Source organism: Rhagoletis pomonella, unplaced genomic scaffold (assembly GCF_013731165.1).
Source record: "Rhagoletis pomonella isolate Grant_MI unplaced genomic scaffold, Rhpom_1.0 Rhpom_scaffold_00023, whole genome shotgun sequence".
NCBI classification, from domain to species: domain Eukaryota; kingdom Metazoa; phylum Arthropoda; class Insecta; order Diptera; family Tephritidae; genus Rhagoletis; species Rhagoletis pomonella.
In genome coordinates, this window is record NW_023458577.1 from 459422 (window position 1) to 481193 (window position 21772).

The 21772-nt window shown below is 43.4% G+C and overlaps 2 protein-coding genes across 4 annotated transcripts in view; both read left to right on the forward strand.

Annotated features, from left to right (window-relative positions):
• The first annotated feature begins 460 nt into the window (after nucleotides 1–460).
• LOC118749615 lies at nucleotides 461–1389 on the forward strand. Of its 2 annotated transcripts, none has more exons than XR_004994252.1 (2): nucleotides 461–676; nucleotides 732–1389. XR_004994252.1 is itself a non-coding variant. In XM_036484420.1 (2 exons), exons 1-2 carry the CDS (start codon nucleotides 613–615, stop codon nucleotides 1140–1142), a joined length of 471 nt encoding a protein of 156 aa, XP_036340313.1. In that variant the 5' UTR covers nucleotides 461–612; the 3' UTR covers nucleotides 1143–1389. The 2 variants fall into 2 exon arrangements, 1 of the variants encoding a protein (XP_036340313.1); XM_036484420.1 differs by having other exon boundaries at nucleotides 461–672.
• A 1194-nt stretch (nucleotides 1390–2583) lies between these two features.
• The window catches only part of LOC118749622 (V-type proton ATPase subunit H), a gene marked incomplete at its 3' end in the record, with an annotated part of 130577 nt that continues 111388 nt past the window's right edge, over nucleotides 2584–21772 (forward strand). The window contains 2 exon segments of one of the 2 annotated variants that reach the window (XM_036484424.1): nucleotides 2584–2750; nucleotides 2838–3316. In XM_036484424.1, the coding sequence (XP_036340317.1) occupies nucleotides 2705–2750; nucleotides 2838–3316 (525 nt within the window). 2 annotated transcript variants of the gene reach the window in all.

The window sequence follows — 21772 nt, forward strand, 5'->3', positions numbered from 1 at the left end:
GCCAAAAACTATGTTCCCATTGGCGTAATTTAGAGGTCAATCTTAATTTACGCATAAATTAAGTACAAACTAAGTAATTTCGCCTTGTAAAGTCTCTCAGTAAATTAAGTTGAAAGTACGTAGTTTATCTTAAACCAAGAACCAAATCACGAACAAATCTGTGTCGGCTCTAATTTTATCGATAATAATCGAAAAAAGTATTGTCCCATAACTGATATGTCATTGTGTTTGGACGTTTTTGTTTTTAATAATTGCGCGTGGTAGTTTGTAAAATATTTCCAGAAGCTTTCTCTTTTGATCACTCATCTAAAATCTAAAAAATTACCACAAACAACTCAGAATATAAAAATATACGCAATCACTCACATTCGCGATCTCTTTTGGTTAAATAAACAATAACACAGCGTTGCTACAAAGCTGTCAAGACAAATAAAGAATCGCGTGTATGAACGCACTTAATTTAGTGAGGTATTTTAAACGAAACTAAGTATTTTATGTTGGTAATGTGAACATAGTTAAAGATGGCCGCAAATAGATTTCGCGAAATAGTTCGAATCAGCCCGAAAACATTTGAATTCATTCTTAATTTAATAAAATACGACGAAATTTTTAATGACTGCTCTTGTAAGCGGCAAAGAAGCAACCATAACAAGAATTGCAAGTTTGTTTGGTGTAGGTAAACCATTTCAATAAAGTTTTCACTTCTAGGATTTTATTTTATTTGCCTTTAGTACCCATCCGATGGAGTATTCCACAGTACTCTGAAGCTAAAAAACCAATTTTTATACTGGCCGGGCGATCAGGACCGTAAAACTCTAATTGCTGAAACCTTACACGAGCTACCGTATTGCATTGGCTATGTGGACGGAACGGAAGTTAAACTTGCCGAAAAACCTTTCCAGGATCCTAAAGCGTATTTTTCGCGAAAACATATTTACACTCTCAAAGTTCAGGGTGTTTGTGACCAGAAATTAAGAATACGTCACATGGTACTTGGATATTCAGGCAGTGTTCATGACACGAGGGTCTACAACAACTGTCCTTTGACTACTAACACCTCAGAAATGCTTAAAAAAGCGGAGTGGTTAGCTGGCGAAAGTAAACTCAAGAGAAGTCAGCCCACAACAGCGAAATACTTTTAACAGAAACACAGTATATACAGTAATAAACCTTTTCGCAGTTTTTCACCAATTGGTCCCCAAAGAGAGATAAATCAACTGTCAAACTTTGTATGAAAATCTATTTAACCAAAGGTTATTACTTTATCAAAAGATTTTGGTGATTAAACGTATACGTTTTAGCAAAATTCAACCCTGACAGACTGCCAAGAAGTCGATTTTGCTACGAACACATAAAAAGCAAATTAGCACAATAAAATGAAACGTAACTAGCCAGATGAGTTAAATAATAAATAAGTTTGTGCAATTATTTACGAAAGTGCGTTCATGAAAACATGCGGATAAACCTATAATTTTAAGTAATTTATCCCTTTATCACTTTAGATGAAGACCCATGAACTGTGTTCGAAAGTAAACGGCTATCTCTCCGAACTTTCTCGCTTCTTCACTGCAAAGTGTCTAGCCCTCTCCCCTACGAAATCCTCCGCGACCCTGTTCACAACCTGGACGAAGGAGGTCAGGCTACCACCGGGGATTCACGTCGATGACACACCAATTCCGACGGTGAATAACCCCAAAATACTCGGAGTAACATTCGACAGCCTGCTCTCCTTCTCTGCGCACTCAACCGCTATTGTCAATAAAGTACAGAGCCGCAACAAGGTCCTCAAGTCGCTAGCCGGCAGTACTTGGGGCAAAGGCAAAGAAACGTTGCTGGCAACAGACAAGGCAATAGGCCGGCCGGTTTTGAACTACGCAGCGCCAGTGTGGTCGCCAGGGACTAGCAGGACGCAGTGGACGAAGCTACAGACGGTACAAAATACGGCACTTAGGACAGCGACGGGATGCCTCTTGATGTCGCCTGAACACCACCTGCACGGCGAGGCGCAAATGCTCCCTGTTAAGGAGCATAATATAATGCTCTGCAAGCAGTTCCTGATCGGGAGCCACAGAAGTGGCCACCCAAGCAGACAGCTGATTGTGGCACGTTTTGACACATATTTGACACTTGTGAGAGAGCAACTTATTTTTAAGCTCTAATTGCCGAATCATCCCGGAAAAAGTGTGGAACCAACCCTACAAGAATTGGGTGATAGAAATTATTACATTCTAATTTATCTTACTAACTCATTTGCCAATTTTGCGTTGGTTAAAAAAAGATACCATTAAATAAGGCCATATGTAGAAAGAAGAGAAAAGATCACATGTATACATTTATTTTTTTTTTTAATTTTTTGCATATTGGCCTTAAAAACGTGATGGGAGTGTTTGATGGACATTTCCATCACTATTGAGAACACATGATTAATCAAATGACTATCACTGTTCTTGTGGGGAAGCTAATATTGCATGATCCACTGCCAATAAATATTGCGATACTTGATCGTGTGACGGAGCCCTAAAGAAATCTTTGTTTAGAAATACTAAACTCCTATTTGATTGCATCTCTGTTGTCTTGGTCTTGTGACTTTTGTCAGCTGAATATTTAGTTAATCGCAGCATCGAAAAAAGTGATAACTTTGCGGACATTTCTTGAAAATTATTAGAATATTCCTGTGCATAATTGTATCTAAGTAAGCAAAAAAATGGCAGACGTTAAAGATTTAATAAATTTGCCCGAAGATAATATTGGTAAGTATTCTTATTCTTTAGCGAAACATTTGTACATTTTCCAAAATGCAAATATCACCGATAATTAAAAATTAAAATAATTTTAAGATATGATAGCTGCCACTTCAGTGCTGCAACAGCAGGCAGCTGATATACGTACCAGGACAATTAACTGGGCATCTTACATGCAGTCTCAGATGATATCACAAGAGGACTTTAATGCAATAAGCGCACTGGACACTGCCAAGGCTGCCTATCTTCAAAAAAATTCTGCGCAAGCGGTGAAAACTTTATTGAATCTGCTCGCCCATGTTTCAAAAGATCAGACGATACAATATATACTTGTGATGATCGATGATATGCTGCAAGAAGAACGTTCGCGTGTTCATTTCTTCCATGATTACGCAAAACAAAATAAAGAGTGTGTTTGGGGACCTTTCCTTAACTTATTAAATCGTCAAGACGGTTTCATTGTAAACATGTCATCGCGTATTCTAGCAAAACTTGCTTGTTGGGGTCAGGAACTCATGCCTAAATCGGATTTGAACTTCTACTTGCAGTTCTTAAAGGATCAGCTGACCGTAAATGTAAGTTTTTTGCATACATAAGCGAATGCTTGTAAAATTGTAGAAATATGAAAATTTCTGATTCTTTTGGACTTCAGTGTAGCGATGCCTTGGAATTATTTACGAATGTTATATATACATATATCTTTCATTGTCATGGTTGCATGTATGTTCTAATGTTATATATTTTGCATGAGAATTGAGAAGTTTTTATATTACCGTTTTGCAAGTATCTTTGCTTTAGTTAACACAATTTAAGGGTTGGCTTTCCAAAACGGAACCAATCGAGATTTCAGCGAAAGTATATGGAATTTAGTCATGAAACTTGGTCAGGATGTTGGGGAAGGCTTTCTCTACATGAATGTATCACTCTCACAAAGTAGTTGCTAATAGTATTTAAGCAGATTGTTGTTAAATAATCTTCACTACCACCCCCAACTTTTTGTACAAAATGCCACTTATCAATTGTATTTTGGTTGATATACAATATCTTCAATGTTCACGTGCGTATTTGATACTTTTAATATATATATATATTCATCAATTAATTAACTAAAACGCGTTTATAAATCCGTTCACTCGTTTTTGCACTTTTCACAAACACAGAAATAACAATGGCCGACAGTAACAGCAAATGTGTGCTGCCATACTTCTCGAAGCTATAAAATACAACTATAAACCATATCATTTTCGATTTCGATCCAAGGGCTTTTTATTATAAAATCGATACTTTGATAAATCATGAAAATTTTTAATAAAAAATCGCGCGATTTTTTATTACAAATTTTCGACTGCGGCGCTTTTTATTATAAAATCGATACTTTGATAAATAATGAAAATTTTTAATAAAAAATCGCGCGATTTTTTATTACAAATTTTCGCCTACGGCGCTTTTTATTATAAAATCGATACTTCGATAAATAATGAAAATTTTTAATAAAAAATCGCGCGATTTTTTATGAAAATTTTTCGACCGCGGCGCTTTTTATTATAAAATTGATCCTGCGATAAGTCCCCTTTCAGACATGGCAAGTCTTGCTTTCAAGTCTGCTCGTTCGTTGGCGAAGGAGGTGAGAAGAGAGGGGAAGAGTACAGATACTTTCGTACCGTCAATTCGTTTCAAGTTTTCTTGTCTCTTTTGATCTTTTCGTTGCTTCCCATTTAAGAACCAAGGACTTGAATTCAATTAAAGTTGACGCGTGTGGAAGCAAATAGAAAACACAAAAGAGAATGCGAAAAAAATTGCTTTCAAGACTTGCCGTGTCTGAAAGGGGACTAAATTATGAAAATTTTTAATTAAAAATTTTCGCCGGCGGCGTATGTGCATTTTTTCATTGTTTCCGTTTTGTGTTTTTTTTTGCATTTTTTAGTATGTATGGCAGCACCGGCATTTCAGTTCAATTGGTGTACAAGGAAAAAAGTGAGGTTGAATTCGGTATTTTTTGCAACTTTAAATGCGAATTACTTAAAAACTATAAGCCTCCGGAGGGTGGGGTCTTCAGATTTAGAATCTGAAAAAGCTCCTCTATACTCCCTGATATTTTGTTTTTTCCAAAGCCTGGATCCGTTTTGGAAAATTTTCCCCAATTTAATGCATATATTGATATTTGCAACAAATTTTATTAGTTATTTAAGCTTAGAAATAAAGTGATATTATGACAGTAATCGTTCGGTATTAAGGGCCTGGAGTACGGTTTAGTTATTTGCCCATTAATTTCGGCCTATTGCGTCCAAATGTATGACCAGATCCGTAAAATTTTTACACGCACTTGTAGTGAAGGGTGTAAACTTTTAAACTATGTAATTTTCGGTTAGTAAATCATTAATAAACTATCAAATGCCCAGCTTGCTTCGCAGCACCTGATAAGAACTTTTACGTTGAACAATTATTAGTTTAGGTTTTCCGTGTTTTCCGGGCATGCGAAGAGATGTTTCGAGTCATGTGGGGTCTCTCCGCATGCCGGACACTCATTTGGCACATTCTCATTCAATCAGGTAGGAGTTTAACCTGCTGCAGTAGCCAGAGCGGAGTTGGGATATTGTCGTTCGTGTCTCCCGAGGCAGATGAAGCTCCGTCTCGTCTATGTCCAGTGGCGGTATTCCTAGAACGGCATTCACAGGTCTAGAGTCTACATAACTCGAGACTGACTCCCTGCCTGGTCAACCTCTGGACTTCGTCCGTCAGTGCATATAGATGCCTCCTGACGTGCCTAGGCGAGGGCTCCTCTGCAAGCAGCTGTCTGTATGGGTGGCCACTTCTGTGGCTCCCGATCAGGAACTGCTTGCAGAGGATTATGTTGTGCTCCTTTATGGGAAGCATTTGTGCCTCGTTGTGCAGGTGATGTTCGGGCGACATCAGGAGGCATCCTGTCGCTGTCCTGAGAGCGGTGTTCTGTCCAGTCTGTAGCTTCGTCCACTGCGTCCTAATAGTCCCCGGCGACCACACTGGCGCTGCGTAGTTTAAAACCGGCCGGCCTATTGCCTTGTATGTTGCAAGCAACGTTTCTTTGTCTTTACCCCAAGTACTGCTGGCTAGCGACTTGAGGACCTTGTTGCGACTCTGTACTTTATTGCCAAGAGCGGTTGCGTGCGCAGAGAAGGAGAGCAGGCTGTCGAATGTTACTCGGAGTATTTTGGGATTATTCACCGGCGGAATTGGTGTGTCATCGACGTGAATTCCCAGCGGTAGCCTGACCTTCGTCCAGGTTGTGAACAGGTTCGCAGAGGATTTCGTAGGGGAGGGGGCTAGACACTTTGCGTTGAAGAAGCGAGAAAGTTCGGAGAGATACCCGTTTACTTTCGAACACAGGTCATCAATTCCATTCCCAGTCGCCATGATCGAGCAATCGTCGGCGTAAGAGACAATCGAGACTCCCTCTGGTGGTTGAGGGAGCTTTGAAATGTAAAAGTTAAACAGTAGCGGGGAAAGGACACCACCCTGTGGAACCCCCTGTCTTATTTTTCTAAGTTTACTCGGTTTGTCTCTTAACATTACCGACGAGTGTCGACCACTTAGGTGCGTTCCCACGACAGTCGGGTCTACGTAACCGGAACGACCCAGATTTATATCTGGCCAAGGACTGTCACTCCAGCAACACTCCCCAAAAACTCTTTGGGGAATTTGTATGCTGCTACAACAACAACAACAACCACTTAGGTAATTTGCCGACCACCGTTTCAGCCTCTGTGGGAGAGAGGAAGCCTCTATATCTTCTAGTAGCGTGGAATGGCAGACGGTGTCAAACGCCTTTGACAAGTCCAACGCTACTAGAATCGTTCTCTCACAGGGACGGTTTCGGTTAAGGCCACGAGTTATCTGAATATTTATGGCGTTAAGTGCTGTTGTTGTACTGTGCACTTTACGGAAACCATACTGATGCTTCGCTGGGGTCAAGTGGTTTGTGAAATACGGGAGCAGCAGGGCCTCGAGTGTCTTCGCTACCGGGGAAAGGAGTGTTATCGGCCGATAAGAATCTCCTTTGTTGGCAGGTTTCCCGGTTTGAGCAGTGGGACCACTCTCCCCACCTTCCAGATGTCTGGGATGATGAGAGTGGCCATAGATAAATTGAGGACCTCCGTTAGGTATGCTACCCCCGCAGGACCTAAATTTTGCAGCATCAGCATGCATATTCCGTCGGGACCCATGGCTTTGGAGCCTTTCGCCTTCCCGATGGCCACCTGAACTTCACCGCAAGTGAAAGCAAGGGGGGCACAGGTTGTTGGCAGTTTGTGCAGCCTTCTGGTCACTCGACGCTTGGCTTTGTCCACAACTGCCGGCTAAATTAGCTCGCGCATCGCTCCGGGTCCGACGAAGCATGGTTGCCGAAAGAAATTTCGACTCTGTCATCGTGCTTCGTCGGATTGGACAGTGACCTCACGGTTGACCAAAGCTTACTCACACCAGAGGGGAAGTTACAGGTCTTCAGATGCTCTTCCCACTTCTTCCGCTTATGTACGTTTACTAGTTGCCGAATCTCCGCGTTGAGATCCCTGATACGGGGATATCCGGGATCGGCCTGACGAAGGCTATCACGCTCATCGGCTAGAACAGCCGCTTCGGCAGGAAAGTTTGGACGTGGGTCCGTTATACAGTGACGAGCAAAACTGTAACATAGTGTAACACTTTTTATTTCAGCCACCGCTACCTTTCCAAGTACTAACGACATTCATACTTTTGTTGTATATTCTTATTGGTACACCCCTACTCCCTCTCTCATAAAGATTTGAAGTCAATCCAACAACAATAATAAAGCCAGCAGACAAAAATGTAAATTTTTGCTGTTGCATCCAGTCTTAGCGAACATATGCAGTATGTTTTGGGTGATTTTTCAGCAGAAACTCTCATTTTTCGACTACATCTTGCAAATTTTGTTGAAATATGAAGAGATACTGTTCTTCACGCATAATGCGTACTACCGCACCAACAATATTTTTGAAATACAACCCTAAACTATTATTGACCAACCACTGAGATTCACAGCTTGCCTTACATGATGCGCTTAGGCTTAATTTGGGTCTTTGATCCAATACCATGCCCGGCCATCTGTTTGAAAGCGATTAATTTAGTCGTGTCAGACCAACTAACCTTCAATTAAATCTTAAAAATGTGTTTTTTTTATTGCATTCTGTAAGGGCTAACATATCCCAATAGGCAACGGTCTGGTTTTCGTGCGACCCGTGCGACATGTATTTTGATCAAAATCTTTTATTATGCCTTTGCGTTCAATTTGACAATTCTTCGCCTCGCTCTCTACTGATTTGAATTCAATTTTAATACCTTAAGCGCTTCTGTAATAGTGGCTGCAGCGCTACTGCTACTAAGTTCACAAGATATCGGACCGTAATATTTTTTGGCAGACTTCCTTTCTCCTTAATAACATTTTAGGCTATATTTTTTCTCAGTCTTAACATTTTCATGTTGCGAGCTCCACAATTTTTTGCCACTTTTCCTACGGTCCCGCGTTTCCGCAGTAAATCTATTATTTGATGTTTCCTGATAAACGATATTTTTTACTGGTAATCACTTTTTGAATAAATTACAATACAGAAAAAAGTAATCTGACTTCCAACTAAGTAAAAGATAACTAAAATGCAAAACTGAGAGTGAGTGCAAAACTGTAACATTGGCCTTAATTTACATTTTTGCCTGCTGGTTTTATTATGGTTGTTGGATGGACTTCAAATCTTTATGAGAGAGGGAGTAGGAGTCGTCTCTGGCATACACAGCAGGTGTAGATTTCTGGCCCTGGGTTTGACTCGATGCCAGCCCTGAGTAAAAGAATACGTAGCGAATGTAGCCCAATGGACGAGCAACTTCTGAGATACTTCGCCGACCAAACGGGGTTAGATCGCCGAAACAACAGCCCTTGGTCGGGTAAAACCCGAGTCATTCCGGTACGTAGAACCGGCTGTCGTAGGAATGAGATAATAGCGCTGTTGTTGTTGTTGTTGTAGCGGCTACTAAGCCCCGTTCGGGACGGTTCATCCATCATCGTTGTCGTATATTTCAGCTAGGGGGAGGCCCAGGAAGTGTGCTACTTCCAGAGGGGCTGTCCATAGGGACAGGGGCGTTACCTGAGTGGGATTCTCAGGGCATGTGAAGAGGTGCCGGGAGTCATGTGGCGACTCTCCACATGCCGGGCATTGGTTGTGCACATCCTCGTTGATTCTACTCAGGTAGCTGTTGAGCCTGCTGCAATAGCCAGAGCGAAGTTGGGCTATTGTTGTGCGGGTCTCCCGAGGCAGACAAAGTTCTGTCCCGTCCACGTCCGGTGGTTGTGTGCCTAGAACGGCATTCACAGGGCGGGAGTCTACATAACTTGAGACTGATTCCTGTGAATGCCGTTGAGGGCCTGTCGGTAGGTTGTCGGGTCCAGAGGTTGTTTAATATACCTCTGGACTTCGTCTGTCAGTTCGTAAAGATTCCTCCTGACGTGCCGTGGCGAGGGCTCTTCCGCGAGCAGTTGCCCGCTGGGATGGCAACGTCTGCAGCTCCCAGCGAGGAACTGCTTGCAGAGCATCATGTTATGCTCCTTTACCGGGAGCATCTGGGCCTCGTCGTGAAGGTGATGTAGAGGCGACATCAGGAGGCATCCTGTCGCGGTTCGTAATGCCGTGTTTTGGCAGGTCTGCAGCTTCATCCACTGCGTCCTGCTAGTCCCCCGGCGACCATAGTTCAGAACCGGCCGGCCAATTGCCTTGTATGTTGCCAACAACGTTTCTTTATCTTTGCCCCAAGTGCTGCCGGCCCGCGACTTGAGAACATTGTTGCGGCTCTGTACTTTGTTGACAATTGCGGTTGTATGCGCCGAGAAGGAGAGCAGACTATCGAAGGTAACTCCGAGGATTTTCGGGTTACTCACCGTCGGTATTGTTACGTCATCGACGTGAATACCCAGTGGCAGTCTGACCTCCTTCGTCCAGGTGGTGAAAAGGGTTGCCGAGGATTTCGCAGGGGATAGGGCTAGGCTCCTTGCAGTGAAGAAGCGGAAAGTTCGGTACTTTTGAGCACAAGTCATCAATTCCATTCCCAGACGCCATGATCGAACAATCGTCAGCATATGAAACTATATTAACACCCTCTGGTGGCTGAGGAAGCTTTGATATGTCATAATTAAACAGTAGCGGGGACAGGACACCACCCTGTGGTACCCCCTGTTTAATTTTACGTGGCTTGCTGGTTTTGTCTCTGAAGATTACTGACGAGTGTCGACCACTCAGGTAATTCGCCGACCACCGTTTGAGTCCCTGTGGGAGTGAGGAGGCCTCTATATCTTCTGGTAGCGTTGAATGACTGACAGTGTCGAACGCCTTGGACAGGTCCAACGCTACTAGAATAGTTCTCTCACAGGGGCGGTTTCGGTTTAGGCCACGAGTTATCTGAGTGTTTATGGCGTTAAGTGCTGTTGTTGTACTATGCACTTTACGGAACCCATGTTGATGCTTCGCTGGGGTCAGGTGGTTCGTGAAGTACGGGAGTAGCAGGGCCTCGAGTGTCTTCGCTACCGGTGAAAGGAGAGTTATCGGGCGATAAGACTCTCCTTTGTTGGCTGGTTTCCCCGGTTTGAGCAGTGGGACCACTCTCCCCATTTTCCAGATGTCTGGAATGACGAGAGTGGCCATAGACAGGTTGAGGACCTCCGTTAGGTGCGCTACTGCCGCAGGACCCAAATTTTTCAGCATCAACATGCATATTCCGTCGGGTCCAATGGCTTTGGAGGCTTTCACCTTCCCAATGGCTACCCTTACCTCACCGCTGGTGAAAACAATAGGCGCACTAGGTTTTGGCATTTTGTGCAGCCTTCTGGTCACTCGACGTTTGTCTTTATCCACCGGAGGATGCAGAATGAACTGCCGGCTAAAATAGCTCGCGCATCTCTCCGAGTCCGAGGAAGCGTGGTCACCAAAGTCTATCTCGACTCTGTCGTCGCGCTTCGTCGGGTTGGACAACCACCTCACGGTTGACCAAAGCTTGCTCACACCAGAGGCGAAGTTGCAGGTCTTCAGATGCTCTTCCCATTTCTTCCGCTTATGTACGTTCACAAGTTGCCGAATCTCCGAATTGAGATCCCTAATACGGGGATCTCCGGGATCGGCCTGACGAAGGTTGTCGCGCTCATCAGCTAGAACAGCCGCTTCGGCAGGAAAATTCGGACGTGGATCCTTAATACATCCTGCTGGAATGAAGCGAGCTGCAGCAGCGGTGACAACCCTGCGGAACTTACGCTCACCTACATGAACGTCGGTTGGTATGGGTAGTGCAGTGAAGGCGCCCTCAGTAACATCCGTGAAGCCTTTCCAGTCCGCTTTGGAAAAGGTGATATAGGTCCGGTGATCCACGGAAGCAAAGTCGTCAGGTTTATCAATCGAGATGACTATGGGCAGATGGTCTGATGTTAGAGTCAGCATAGGTCGCCATGATACGCTGTTTATCAGACCAGCAGCAGCAGCCCATAATCCTGGTGGGTGCGTCGTCGTTCATTGTGCAGAATGTCGAATCGTCTATCTGCTCAGTCAGATGTATTCCCCCACGATCATTTGACAGGCTCGAGTGCCAGAGATCGTGGTGCGCGTTAAAGTCACCAACTACCATACGGTTTTCACCTCTGAGTAGCGCACCTATTTCAGGGTGATATCTTGCCGGGCAGCTGGTGACAGGGGGTATGTATACGTTAAATATTTCGAGCTCAACATCGCCTGACCGGATAGCAATACCCTGACATTCTAGGATGGTATCCCTGCGGTCGATGTCTGCTTCAATGAGACGATACTGCACGGTGTGGTGCGTGATGAACGCTAAACCTCCACCATTATCTCGCTCGCGATCTCGACGGTGCACGTTGTATCCGGCGCAATTCAACAGGGTTGAATTGCCGTGCAACTTCGTCTCTTGGACCGCAGCTATTAATATTCCTTGCCTTCCCATAAAGACAGTTATCTCCTCGATCTTGCTCTGGAGTCCGTTACAGTTAAATTGTAGCACCTTTGTGTGCCTTGGGAGACCGATTGTGATTTGTGGTGTTAAGGAGTTGTGTTGCCTGCCGGCCCCCTGCTGTACGTGCTGCAGAAGGGGGTGCTGCCTTGTGGTGGTGGTTGGCGGCGTCGCGGGGGAGGGATGCACAGCAGGGGCCCACATAGTCGCTCGTCCAATCTCGTGTGTTGCGAAGTCCTGAGCACGCCCTAAAGTGGCACCAGCCGAGGCAAGAGTTGCACTTGACTGATGTCACGTTACGGTATATTCTTGACTGACAGACAGAGCAGATTGTCGGAGGGACTAGGAGTTGCCGGCGGCGGTGTGTGGGTGCTATTGTGTTTGTTTGTGTGTCTATTGCTGTGTTGTGTTGGGGTGTGGGTGTGTTGGGTGTGTTGATTGTGTGCTGCCCAGGCGGGTGGTGGTTTGCCGTGGAGGCGGTCCGGTTCGCACAGCATAGGGCCACGAACGACGTGGTCCATTGCCGGTGCGTACGCAGGCCCGAGCAGTTACGAAGGTGACTCCACCCGTCACAGGCATTGCACCTGATCGAAGTGGAGTTTGTATGCAGTCGTCTCTGGCATACGCAGCAGGTGTAGATTTCTGGCCCTGGGATTGACTCTATGCCAGCCCTGAGCAGAAGGGTGCGGAGAAGGTGTAGCCCTAGGGTCGAGCAACGTTTGATGGATTTCGCCGACCTAAACGGGGTTAGATCGCCGAAACAACAGCCCTTGGTCGGGTAAAACCCGAGTCATTCCGGTACGTAGAACCGGCTGTCGTGGGAATGGATAATAGCGCTGATCGCTTTCGGTGCTTTGAGCTCTTTTTTTCACATGTGAGATGTAAGATACATGCAAGTATTGCAAGGTTTGTCAAGCGTGCATAACCTTTTTCTAAAAGCTTGCCAAACGTCGTCATTGATATTCTACCCATGTCCTTTCTTCTTCGTAGGGTGGTATCTCAAGATATGGCTTCCAGCACCATATATGTTTCCGGAAATTTTTTTGCAGAATCAGTTCTTATCATAAAGTTAATACCCGCTAAAACAGGTCTTACGATACAGATGGATTTTATAAATATCACGACTCCAGCGCCATCTGTCGGTAACTCATTTGTATACATTTATGGGGTGTGCCACGCCCTTTTTATAAACTCATTTGTATAAACTTTACTATAAGCACCTACCAAAGATATGCCTTCACACCAAATTTCAAAGTCACGTGACTAACGGTTTCGAAGTTATAGTTGATTAAAAATTTCAAGCTTTGGTATGTACCACGTCCCTTTTGCAAACTCTTTTTTAAAAACCTAGCTATAAGCATATACCATACACTGCGGAGCATAACTATAGACGTATTTATTTTATCGAGTTTACGGCGCATTAAAGAAATTTAGGAAAAAATCGATAATGCCAGGTTAACGGCCTCTTACATTCATTAACTCAAAGGGCCAAGTCTATTTTTTAAAACCTTTGAATAACAAAATGCAAAGAAAAATGTTGTTGTTGTAGCGGCTTCTGCTTTCACTCGAATCGTTTTGTCCATCAAGCCGAGTAAGTATGCAACTTCCACTGGGTCTGTCCATAGGGACAGGGGCGTTAGCTGGGTGGGGTTTCGGGGCATGCGAAGAGGTGCCGTGAGTCACCGCATGCCGGGCACTCATTGTGCACATCAGCGTTTAATATACTCAGATACGAGTATAATCTGCTGCAGTAGCCAGAGCGAAGTTTGGCTATTGTTGTCCGAGTCTCCCGAGGCAGACGACGCTCTGTCTCGCCCACGTCGGGTGATTGTGTACTCGACTGATTCAAAAAAAATCGACTAACTTTTTTCTTAATAGCCCCCTCTTCAATACCTCCGGGGGGATGTGCAAAAATCGCAACCCTTAATACTAAGTTTAAAAAGTCGCGCATCGCGGATTTCTATTTTTGAAGTTTGGAATTTGTTTTCTCGGCTATGAATTATCGAAATAAAAAATACGATACATATTTTTGTAGGAAATTAGATGCTCTACAAAAAATATCTTGTATAATTTTTTCCTACTGGTTTAACAGTTAATCAAACTTAAAGTTAAATGTATGCCATTATAACAGTGTTTTCTTTTTTTTTTTTAGGTAAAATAATTATAATTATCATTAAATATTAGGTCAGAATTTTTGAAATCAACACACAAAAAAAGTTTGGTTGTTGTTGTAGCAGCATACAAGCTCCCCAAAGAGTTTTTGGGGAGTGTTGCTGGAGTGACAGTCCTTGGCCAAATATAAATCTGGGTCGTTCCGGTTACGTAGACCCGACTGTCGTGGGAACGAAAAATTTTGTTCATATACTTTGATGATTTGTGTCTCAATCGATAGCTGTCAGAGTGAAAAATTTGTCTTCTGAATGTTTTAGCAAAAGTAAAATGTTTGCATAAGTTATTCGCAAAAAAAGCTTAAGATACATTTTTTTTTTCAAAAATTCATTGTTCTTCGACGGTATAAATAAATCGAACAAAAATACCACAAATGAAAGATAATTGACGATATTTTAGTATAATTATATAAAATTCGGCCACTGTGGTGTAGTGGTAGGCAGTGCGCGCTTCCACTCCGCAGCGCCTGGGTTCAACCCCTGGTCAAAGCAACATCGCAAAAAAATATAGAAAACATTTTCGTTTCTTAACAGCGGTCGGCAATGGCAAACCTCCGAGTGCATTTCTGCCATGAAAAACAGCTTCTCATAAAAATACAATCGCCGTTCGGAGTCGGCGTAAAACTGTTACTTACTATTATTATTATATACACTTTGTACGAAACGATTTTTTATAGTTTTTTGATATATCCTTTTAAAGGAAAATTAGTTTTTAACAATGTTCTCCGCCTAGCAGAAATTAAAAAAAATATGGTAGGCACATTAAAACCTTGCATGCTGAATTCCGAAGAGAAAAATGGAGACTATTGCGGTTTAGGAGGAATCATAAAAAATACTCATACGCATAAAAATTTCAAATTTTACGATTTGGTTTTATCTTAAGTATATATGCTCAAAAAATACGCAGATCCAAATAGTCCTAAAGTCAAATAAAACTGAAAATGCTATCTATAGGTCGCTAAAAGCTGGAATTACAAAGATACTGTACTGGTACGCATACATCTGATGCATTTTCTGTTGAGCAAATCCGTTAACGCACAGACTAATACATAAATCCCTATTTCTAAAAATGCGCATTCTAAAAGATGATTTGTAAGCCTGTTAATAAAATTTTATGCACATCACAAACAGTAGACACAGAAATTTCTCTACATTCCAAAGTTTTTGCATCGATTGGTATAAAGTAGGGATGCACAGCAGAGGTGCACGTAGTCGACGTTGCGGGCAAACTGCGAGCACGCGAGCGGGCTAGGCGAGGTGAAGTGAGCTGTACGGAGATGGCAACGTATACATATTAACCACTACACACTTTTCAAGTAAAAATGCGTGTATGTATGTGTACTTTTGCGACAACTGAGGCAGTGTGGCATCAGCACACCAGAAAAAGCGAAATTTCCAAAAGAAAAGCGCCAAGTTTTTATTATCGTGTTTTATATTTTTTTTTTGATTCAGTAAAAAATGTATATCCATACGCATCCATTCCATTCAGTAAATGAATTCCATCTTAATGTAGAATGTAAGTGTATAGTGTATACATAAATATGTACTTATGCCGTCGGTGTGCTTAAATTAAAAAAAGCATCACTAAATAACGCACCAAGCATTGAATTTTAATTATGTTGGCTTTTTGATTTCCGAAAAGCAGTAAATTTAGTGCAAAATGCATGACGTTGGCAACAGTGCGCTGAGCGCATCCATGCTCAAAGAGTGATGCCAAAGCAAGTATTGAGTATTTGCACTATATATATTTTTCTCTTAAAGAAAAAGTTCTAATTGGCTAGGAGATTGATTTTTGATGTAATGTGGAACGATTTTCCGTCATCCCTTGTCAAATTTGGTTTGGAGACAAACCGGTTTCGGCGTTGTGCCATCTTCAGTGTAATTTTTCGTTCGAACTCCTACCCTGTCGGAAACACCAACAACGAAAATGAGAAGATTGATTTTTGGTTATCACATAGAACACTGATAAGATTTACAAACTTATCTTAGACCTTAATTAATATAATCAACTTTCTTTATAGTTGAATATATTTTTGTTCGTATGGAATAGTAGCGTATAGAGGGAGGCTGGCTTTTGTATAATGCACCATTCCCTATATTTTTAAACCGCAAGGAATTTTTAGATGAGACTTAAAAAGAATATTGACTTTCAAGCATCGGAACGGCTTCTTTCACGTTTATTTGCCAATAGTTCTTCAACGGCTCGGCGCTAGTGAGTCATTCGCAATCGTATGCTGCGAATGCTGCATTATAATAAAGGCAGCTTTTCGACGTTAGCTACAATTCTATACAGGCCTTTAACACTGTCTGACTTCCGCACCGGTGAAATATTCGTGTAAATAAGGTTGCTAAGCGTTTTGGAATTTTATTAACTCGAAACGTTCTTCTTCACTTATTCCGTCGTCTATGTCTTTCAATGGAATGACGTCTAAATCACCCTTTGAGACTGCTAACTGGTTTGCTAGCTTTTTCAAATCAAATTTTGTTTTTGATCTCTCATCGTTTGGGGAATTAGGAGATATTGGGATTTCTCCCTCGTTGGATTTTGGAGGTTTGGAATTACCCGAGGAGGATGTATCTTGCTCGATTAGGGAGCTTAGTAATTCGAAGCAGGCTGGTGCTCATGGAATTTCTGCATTTTTCCTCAAACAATGCACTACTTCGATTGCTGAACCACTAACACTTTTGCTTAACATGTCTCTCAAACTGGCTATTTTTTTGGATGAATGGAAGTTAGCCTTTGTTACTCCTGTCTTTAAAGCAGGCGATAAATGCCAAACTTCCAACTACAGGCCTATTTTTAAACTCGCTAACTTTGCCAAATTGTTTGAAAAAGCTGTTAGTACTAAAATGACCTTTGCAATTAAGCCGTTTATATCTATTTCCCAGCACGGTTTCATCCCCGGACGCTCAACTGTTACCAACCTAGCAGTTTTCTCAAATTACTGCATCTCTTCTTTTGTCGATGGTTGCCAGGTAGATACCAAATATACCGATATATCGAAAGCGTCTGACAGAGTTTGTCATAGGTTATTATTGTGTAAGTTACGCTCATTTGGTTTTCACTCGAAGTTTTTGGATTGGCTCAGATCTTATCTAGTCAACAGAGTGAACTTTGTATCAGTGGATGGTGTAAAATCGCATGCATATGTTGCTACTTCGGGTGTTCCCCAAGGCAGCATATTAGGTCCGTTACTCTTCTTAATTTTTATTAATGATGCCAGTGCTTGCTTTAAACAATGTAATCACTAGAGTGGTTAAAAAAAAAATTTTTTGGAAATTCATAAACGCTACCTCAAATTGTTGTTATTTGTGAAAAAAAAGAAACGTGTTTTTTTAATTCTAAAAAAAGTTTTCTTAGAGGTCGCGCTGGTCGGTTTTTTATAAAAACGCTACTGTTCTCAATTTTTTTACTTTCTTGACATGTTAAAGCTAAAAATGTGATTTTTACATATAATTACTCTGGTATTATTGGGGAACTTTCCCTTAATTACATACCTGTCTTGGGCAGTTAGAATGGGCCTAGTGCCCGAAAATATGCTCTCGAAAAGAGACTAGTAAAATTAAATCGTTGATACTGAACGATTTACGCATTGTCATGGGTTGGAACTGGTTACCAGGGAATTTCTGGGGTTGCTAATTGGGAATCTGAAGTCAGTTTTTCGAAATTCAAAATGGCGGATCCAAAATGGCGGTCCGTTTTTTAAAAAATGATTGGATTTGTTCGAAACCCGGCACTGTTGTTGTTGTTGTTGTAGCGGCTACAACAACGCCGCCCAGGACGGTTGGTATCTCAGTCGTTGTCGTCAAGTTCCACTAACGGCAACCCTAGGAAGCGTGCAGCTTCTTTGGGGTTTGTCCACAGGGACAAGGCCGTTAGGGTTGTCGGGTTTTCCGGGCATGCGAAGAGATGTTTCGAGTCATGTGGGGTCTCTCCGCATGCCGGACACTCATTCGGCACATCCTCATTCAATCTACTCAGGTAGGAGTTTAACCTGCTGCAGTAGCCGGAGCGAAGTTGTGCAAGCGTTGTGCGAGTCTCCCGAGGCAGATGAAGCTCCGTCTCGTCTATGTCCGGGGGTGGTATGCCTATAACGGCATTCACAGGTCTAGAGTCTACATAACTCGAGACTGAGTCCCTGTGAATGCCGCTCAGGGCCTGTCGGTAAGCTGTCGGGTCCAGAGGTTGCTTGATGAACCTCTGGACTTCGTCCGTCAGTTCATATCGATGCCTCCTGACGTGCCTAGGCGAGGGCTCCTCTGCAAGCAGCTGTCTGCTTGGGTGGCCACTTCTGTGGTTCCCGATCAGGAACTGCTTGCAGAGCATTACATTGTGCTCCTTTACGGGGAGCATTTGCGCCTCGCCGTGTAGATGGTGTTCGGGCGACATCAGGAGGCATCCTGTCGCTGTCCTGAGTGCGGTGTTCTGTACAGTCTGTAGCTTCGTCCACTGCGTCCTACTAGTCCCCGGCGACCACACTGGTACTGCGTAGTTCAAAACCGGCCGGCCTATTGCTTTGTATGTTGCCAGCAACGTTTCTTTGTCTTTGCCCCAAGTACTGCCGGCTAGCGACTTGAGGACCTTGTTGCGGCTCTGTACTTTATTGACAATAGCGGTTGCGTGCGCAGAGAAGGAGAGCAGGCTGTCGAATGTTACTCCGAGTATTTTGGGGTTATTCACCGTCGGAATTGGTGTGTCATCGACGTGAATCCCCAGCGGTAGCCTGACCTCCTTCGTCCAGGTTGTGAACAGGGTCGCGGAGGATTTCGTAGGGGAGAGGGCTAGACACTTTGCAGTGAAAAAGCGAGAAAGTTCGGAGAGATACCCGTTTACTTTCGAACACAGGTCATCAATTCCATTCCCAGTCGCCATGATCGAGCAATCGTCGGCATAAGAGACAAGCGAGACTCCCTCTGGTGGTTGAGGGAGCTTTGAAATGTAAAAGTTAAACAGTAGCGGGGAAAGGACACCACCCTTGGGAACCCCCTGTTTTATTTTTCTCTGTTTACTCGTTTTGTCTCTAAACATTACCTACGAGTGTCGACCACTCAGATAATTTGCCGACCACCGTTTGAGCCTCTGCGGGAGAGAGGAGACCTCTATATCTTCTAGCAGCGTGGAATGGCAGACGGTGTCAAACGCCTTTGACAAGTCCAACGCTACTAGAATCGTTCTCTCACAGGGACGGTTTCGGTTAAGGCCACGAGTTATCTGAGTGTTTATGGCGTTAAGTGCTGTTGTTGTACTGTGCACTTTACGGAAACCATGCTGATGCTTCGCTGGGGTAAAGTGGTTTGTGAAGTACGGGAGTAGCAAGGCCTCGAGTGTCTTCGCTACCGGGGAAAGGAGTGTTATCTGACGATAAGAATCTCCTTTGTTGGCAGGTTTCCCCGGTTTGAGCAGTGGGACCACTCTCCCCACCTTCCAGATGTCTGGGATGATGGGAGTGGCCATGGACAAGTTGAGGACCTCCGTTAGGTACGCTACCCCCGCAGGACCCAAATTTTGCAGCATCAGCATGCATATTCCGTCGGGACCCATGGCTTTGGAGGCTTTCGCCTTCCCGATGGCCACCTGAACTTCACCACAAGTGAAAGCAAGGGGGGCACAGGTTGTTGGCAGTTTGTGCAGCCTTCTGGTCACTCGACGCTTGGCTTTGTCGTTCATTGTGCAGAATGTCGAATCGTCTATCTGCTCAGCCAAGTCTGTTCCCCTACGATCGTTTGACAGGCTTGAGTGCCAAAGATCGTGGTGCGCATTAAAGTCACCTACTACCATACGGTTTTCACCTCTGAGGAGCGCACCTATATCAGGGTGATATCCTGCCGGGCAACAGGTGACAGGGGGTATGTATATGTTAAATATTTCGAGCTCAACATCGCCTGACCGGATAGCGATGCTCTGACATTCTAGGGTAGTATCCCTGCGGTCGATGTCTGCTTCGATTAGACGGTACTGCACGGTGTGGTGCGTGATGAACGCTAAGCCACCACCATTATCTCGCTCGCGATCTCGACGGTGCACGTTGTACCCGGCGCAATTCAACAAAGTTGAATTGCTGTGCAACTTCGTCCCTTGGACCGCAGCTATCAATATACCATGCCGACACATGGAGACGGTTATCTCCTCAATCTTGCTCTGTAGCCCGTTGCAGTTAAATTGAAGGAGCTTCATGTGGTTCGGGAGACGTGTCGTGATGTGGGGTGTAAGTGACATACCGTGCAGATTGTAGGGGGGACCAGGAGTAGTTGGCGGCGGCGTGTGGGCGGTGGTGCGGTTGTGTGTGTTATGTGGTCTGTCGTGGCTGTGGTATGGTCTGTGGTGTTATTGTGTTGTTGTGTTGTGGTGACTGTGTGAGGCTGCTCGGGCGGACTGAGGTTAGCCGTGGAGGCTGCTCTGTTTGAGCAACAGGGGATCACGTACGACGTGGTCCACTGTCGATGTGTCCGTAGTCCCGAGCAGACTCTGAGGTGACTCCACCCCTCGCAGGCATTACACTTGACTGAGGTGGAGTTGTGGTGTAATCGTCTCCGGCATACACAGCAGGTGTAGGTTTCTGGCCCTGGGTTTGACTCGATGCCAGCCCTGAGTAGAAGAATACGTAGTGAATGTAGCCCTATGGACGGACAACTTCTGAGATACTTCGCCGACCAAAACGGGGTTAGATCGCCGAAACAACAGCCCTTGGTCGGGTAAAACCCGAGTCATTCCGGTACGTAGAACCGGCTGTCGTGGGAATGGAAACCCGGCACTCGAGAGTTTTTGTGGTCGCCGATTACGAATCTGAAGTCAATTTCTTTGAATTCAAAATGGCGGATCCAATATGGCGATCAAAAACGTTGATACTGAATGTTTTAAACATTGTCAAGGGTTAAAACACGTTTCCAGTAGGTTTCTGGGGTTGCTGATTACGAATCTGTCAGATTTTCAAAATTCAAAATGGCGGTTAAGAGTTTCAAACAAATCCAATCATTTTCTAAAGTTGGGCGCCATGTTGGATCCGCCATTTTGAATTTCGAACAACTGACTTCAGATTCCTAATTAGCAACCCCAGAAACCCCCTGGTAACAAGTTCCAACCCATGACAGTGCGTAAATCGTTCAGTATCAACGTTTTAATTTTAGTATTTTTTTTTTTTAATTTGATCGCCGTATTGGATCCGCCATTTTGATTTAAAAAAAATTGACTTTAGATTCGTAATCGGCGACCCCAAAAACTCTCGAGTGCAGGGTTTCGAACAAATCCAATCATTAAAAAAAAATGCGTGTGTAACACCGTACACATGATAGAAGTGAAACTTCTTAAAAAAGGTGTGAGTACCAGGTACCTACTCACGAAATTGGATGTGTAAACATATGTTTGCGGTTCGGCAAACCATTAGGCGATTGACTTACATACATAGGTTTGGTTAGAAAATTTAATTTCATCTTATTAATTTTCAGATATACATATAATTTATTTATTCATTTTCCGGTAGGACCGGGTTGTAATGGAAGTAATTGTATGTTTAACAAATAAATGAAAATATTTATAATGCAATCAATAGATCCTTACGAATTCGCCATTACCAAGGCACTAAGTAACGTACACACTTTTGTTTGCAAAATGCATTTATTTAAGTTGAAAGAAGGCAAATTCCTTTGTTCGGCATTTATTCTTACTCGCTTTCTATCTTACAAGGCGAATTCATATATTCTTATCACGACTTCATATATTCATGTGGTAGCAAGAGTATAAAAACATAAAATTACGTTATAAATTAAAAGCATAAGTATCACATGTATGCGTAGTCCAATTCACGAAATCATTTCATCGATCTGAGTAAAAACTAAGTGCATAAACTCTATTTCGCGTTAATTGAAATCATGTAATGGTGT

Coding starts and splice junctions, on each gene's coding strand:
- LOC118749615 (XM_036484420.1), top strand. CDS start 613: ATGACTGCTCTTGTAAGCGGCAAAGAAGCAACCATAACAAGAATTGCA. Junction 673..731: donor GAATTGCAAGTTTGTTTGGT/GTAGGTAAACCA, acceptor ATTTGCCTTTAG/TACCCATCCGATGGAGTATT.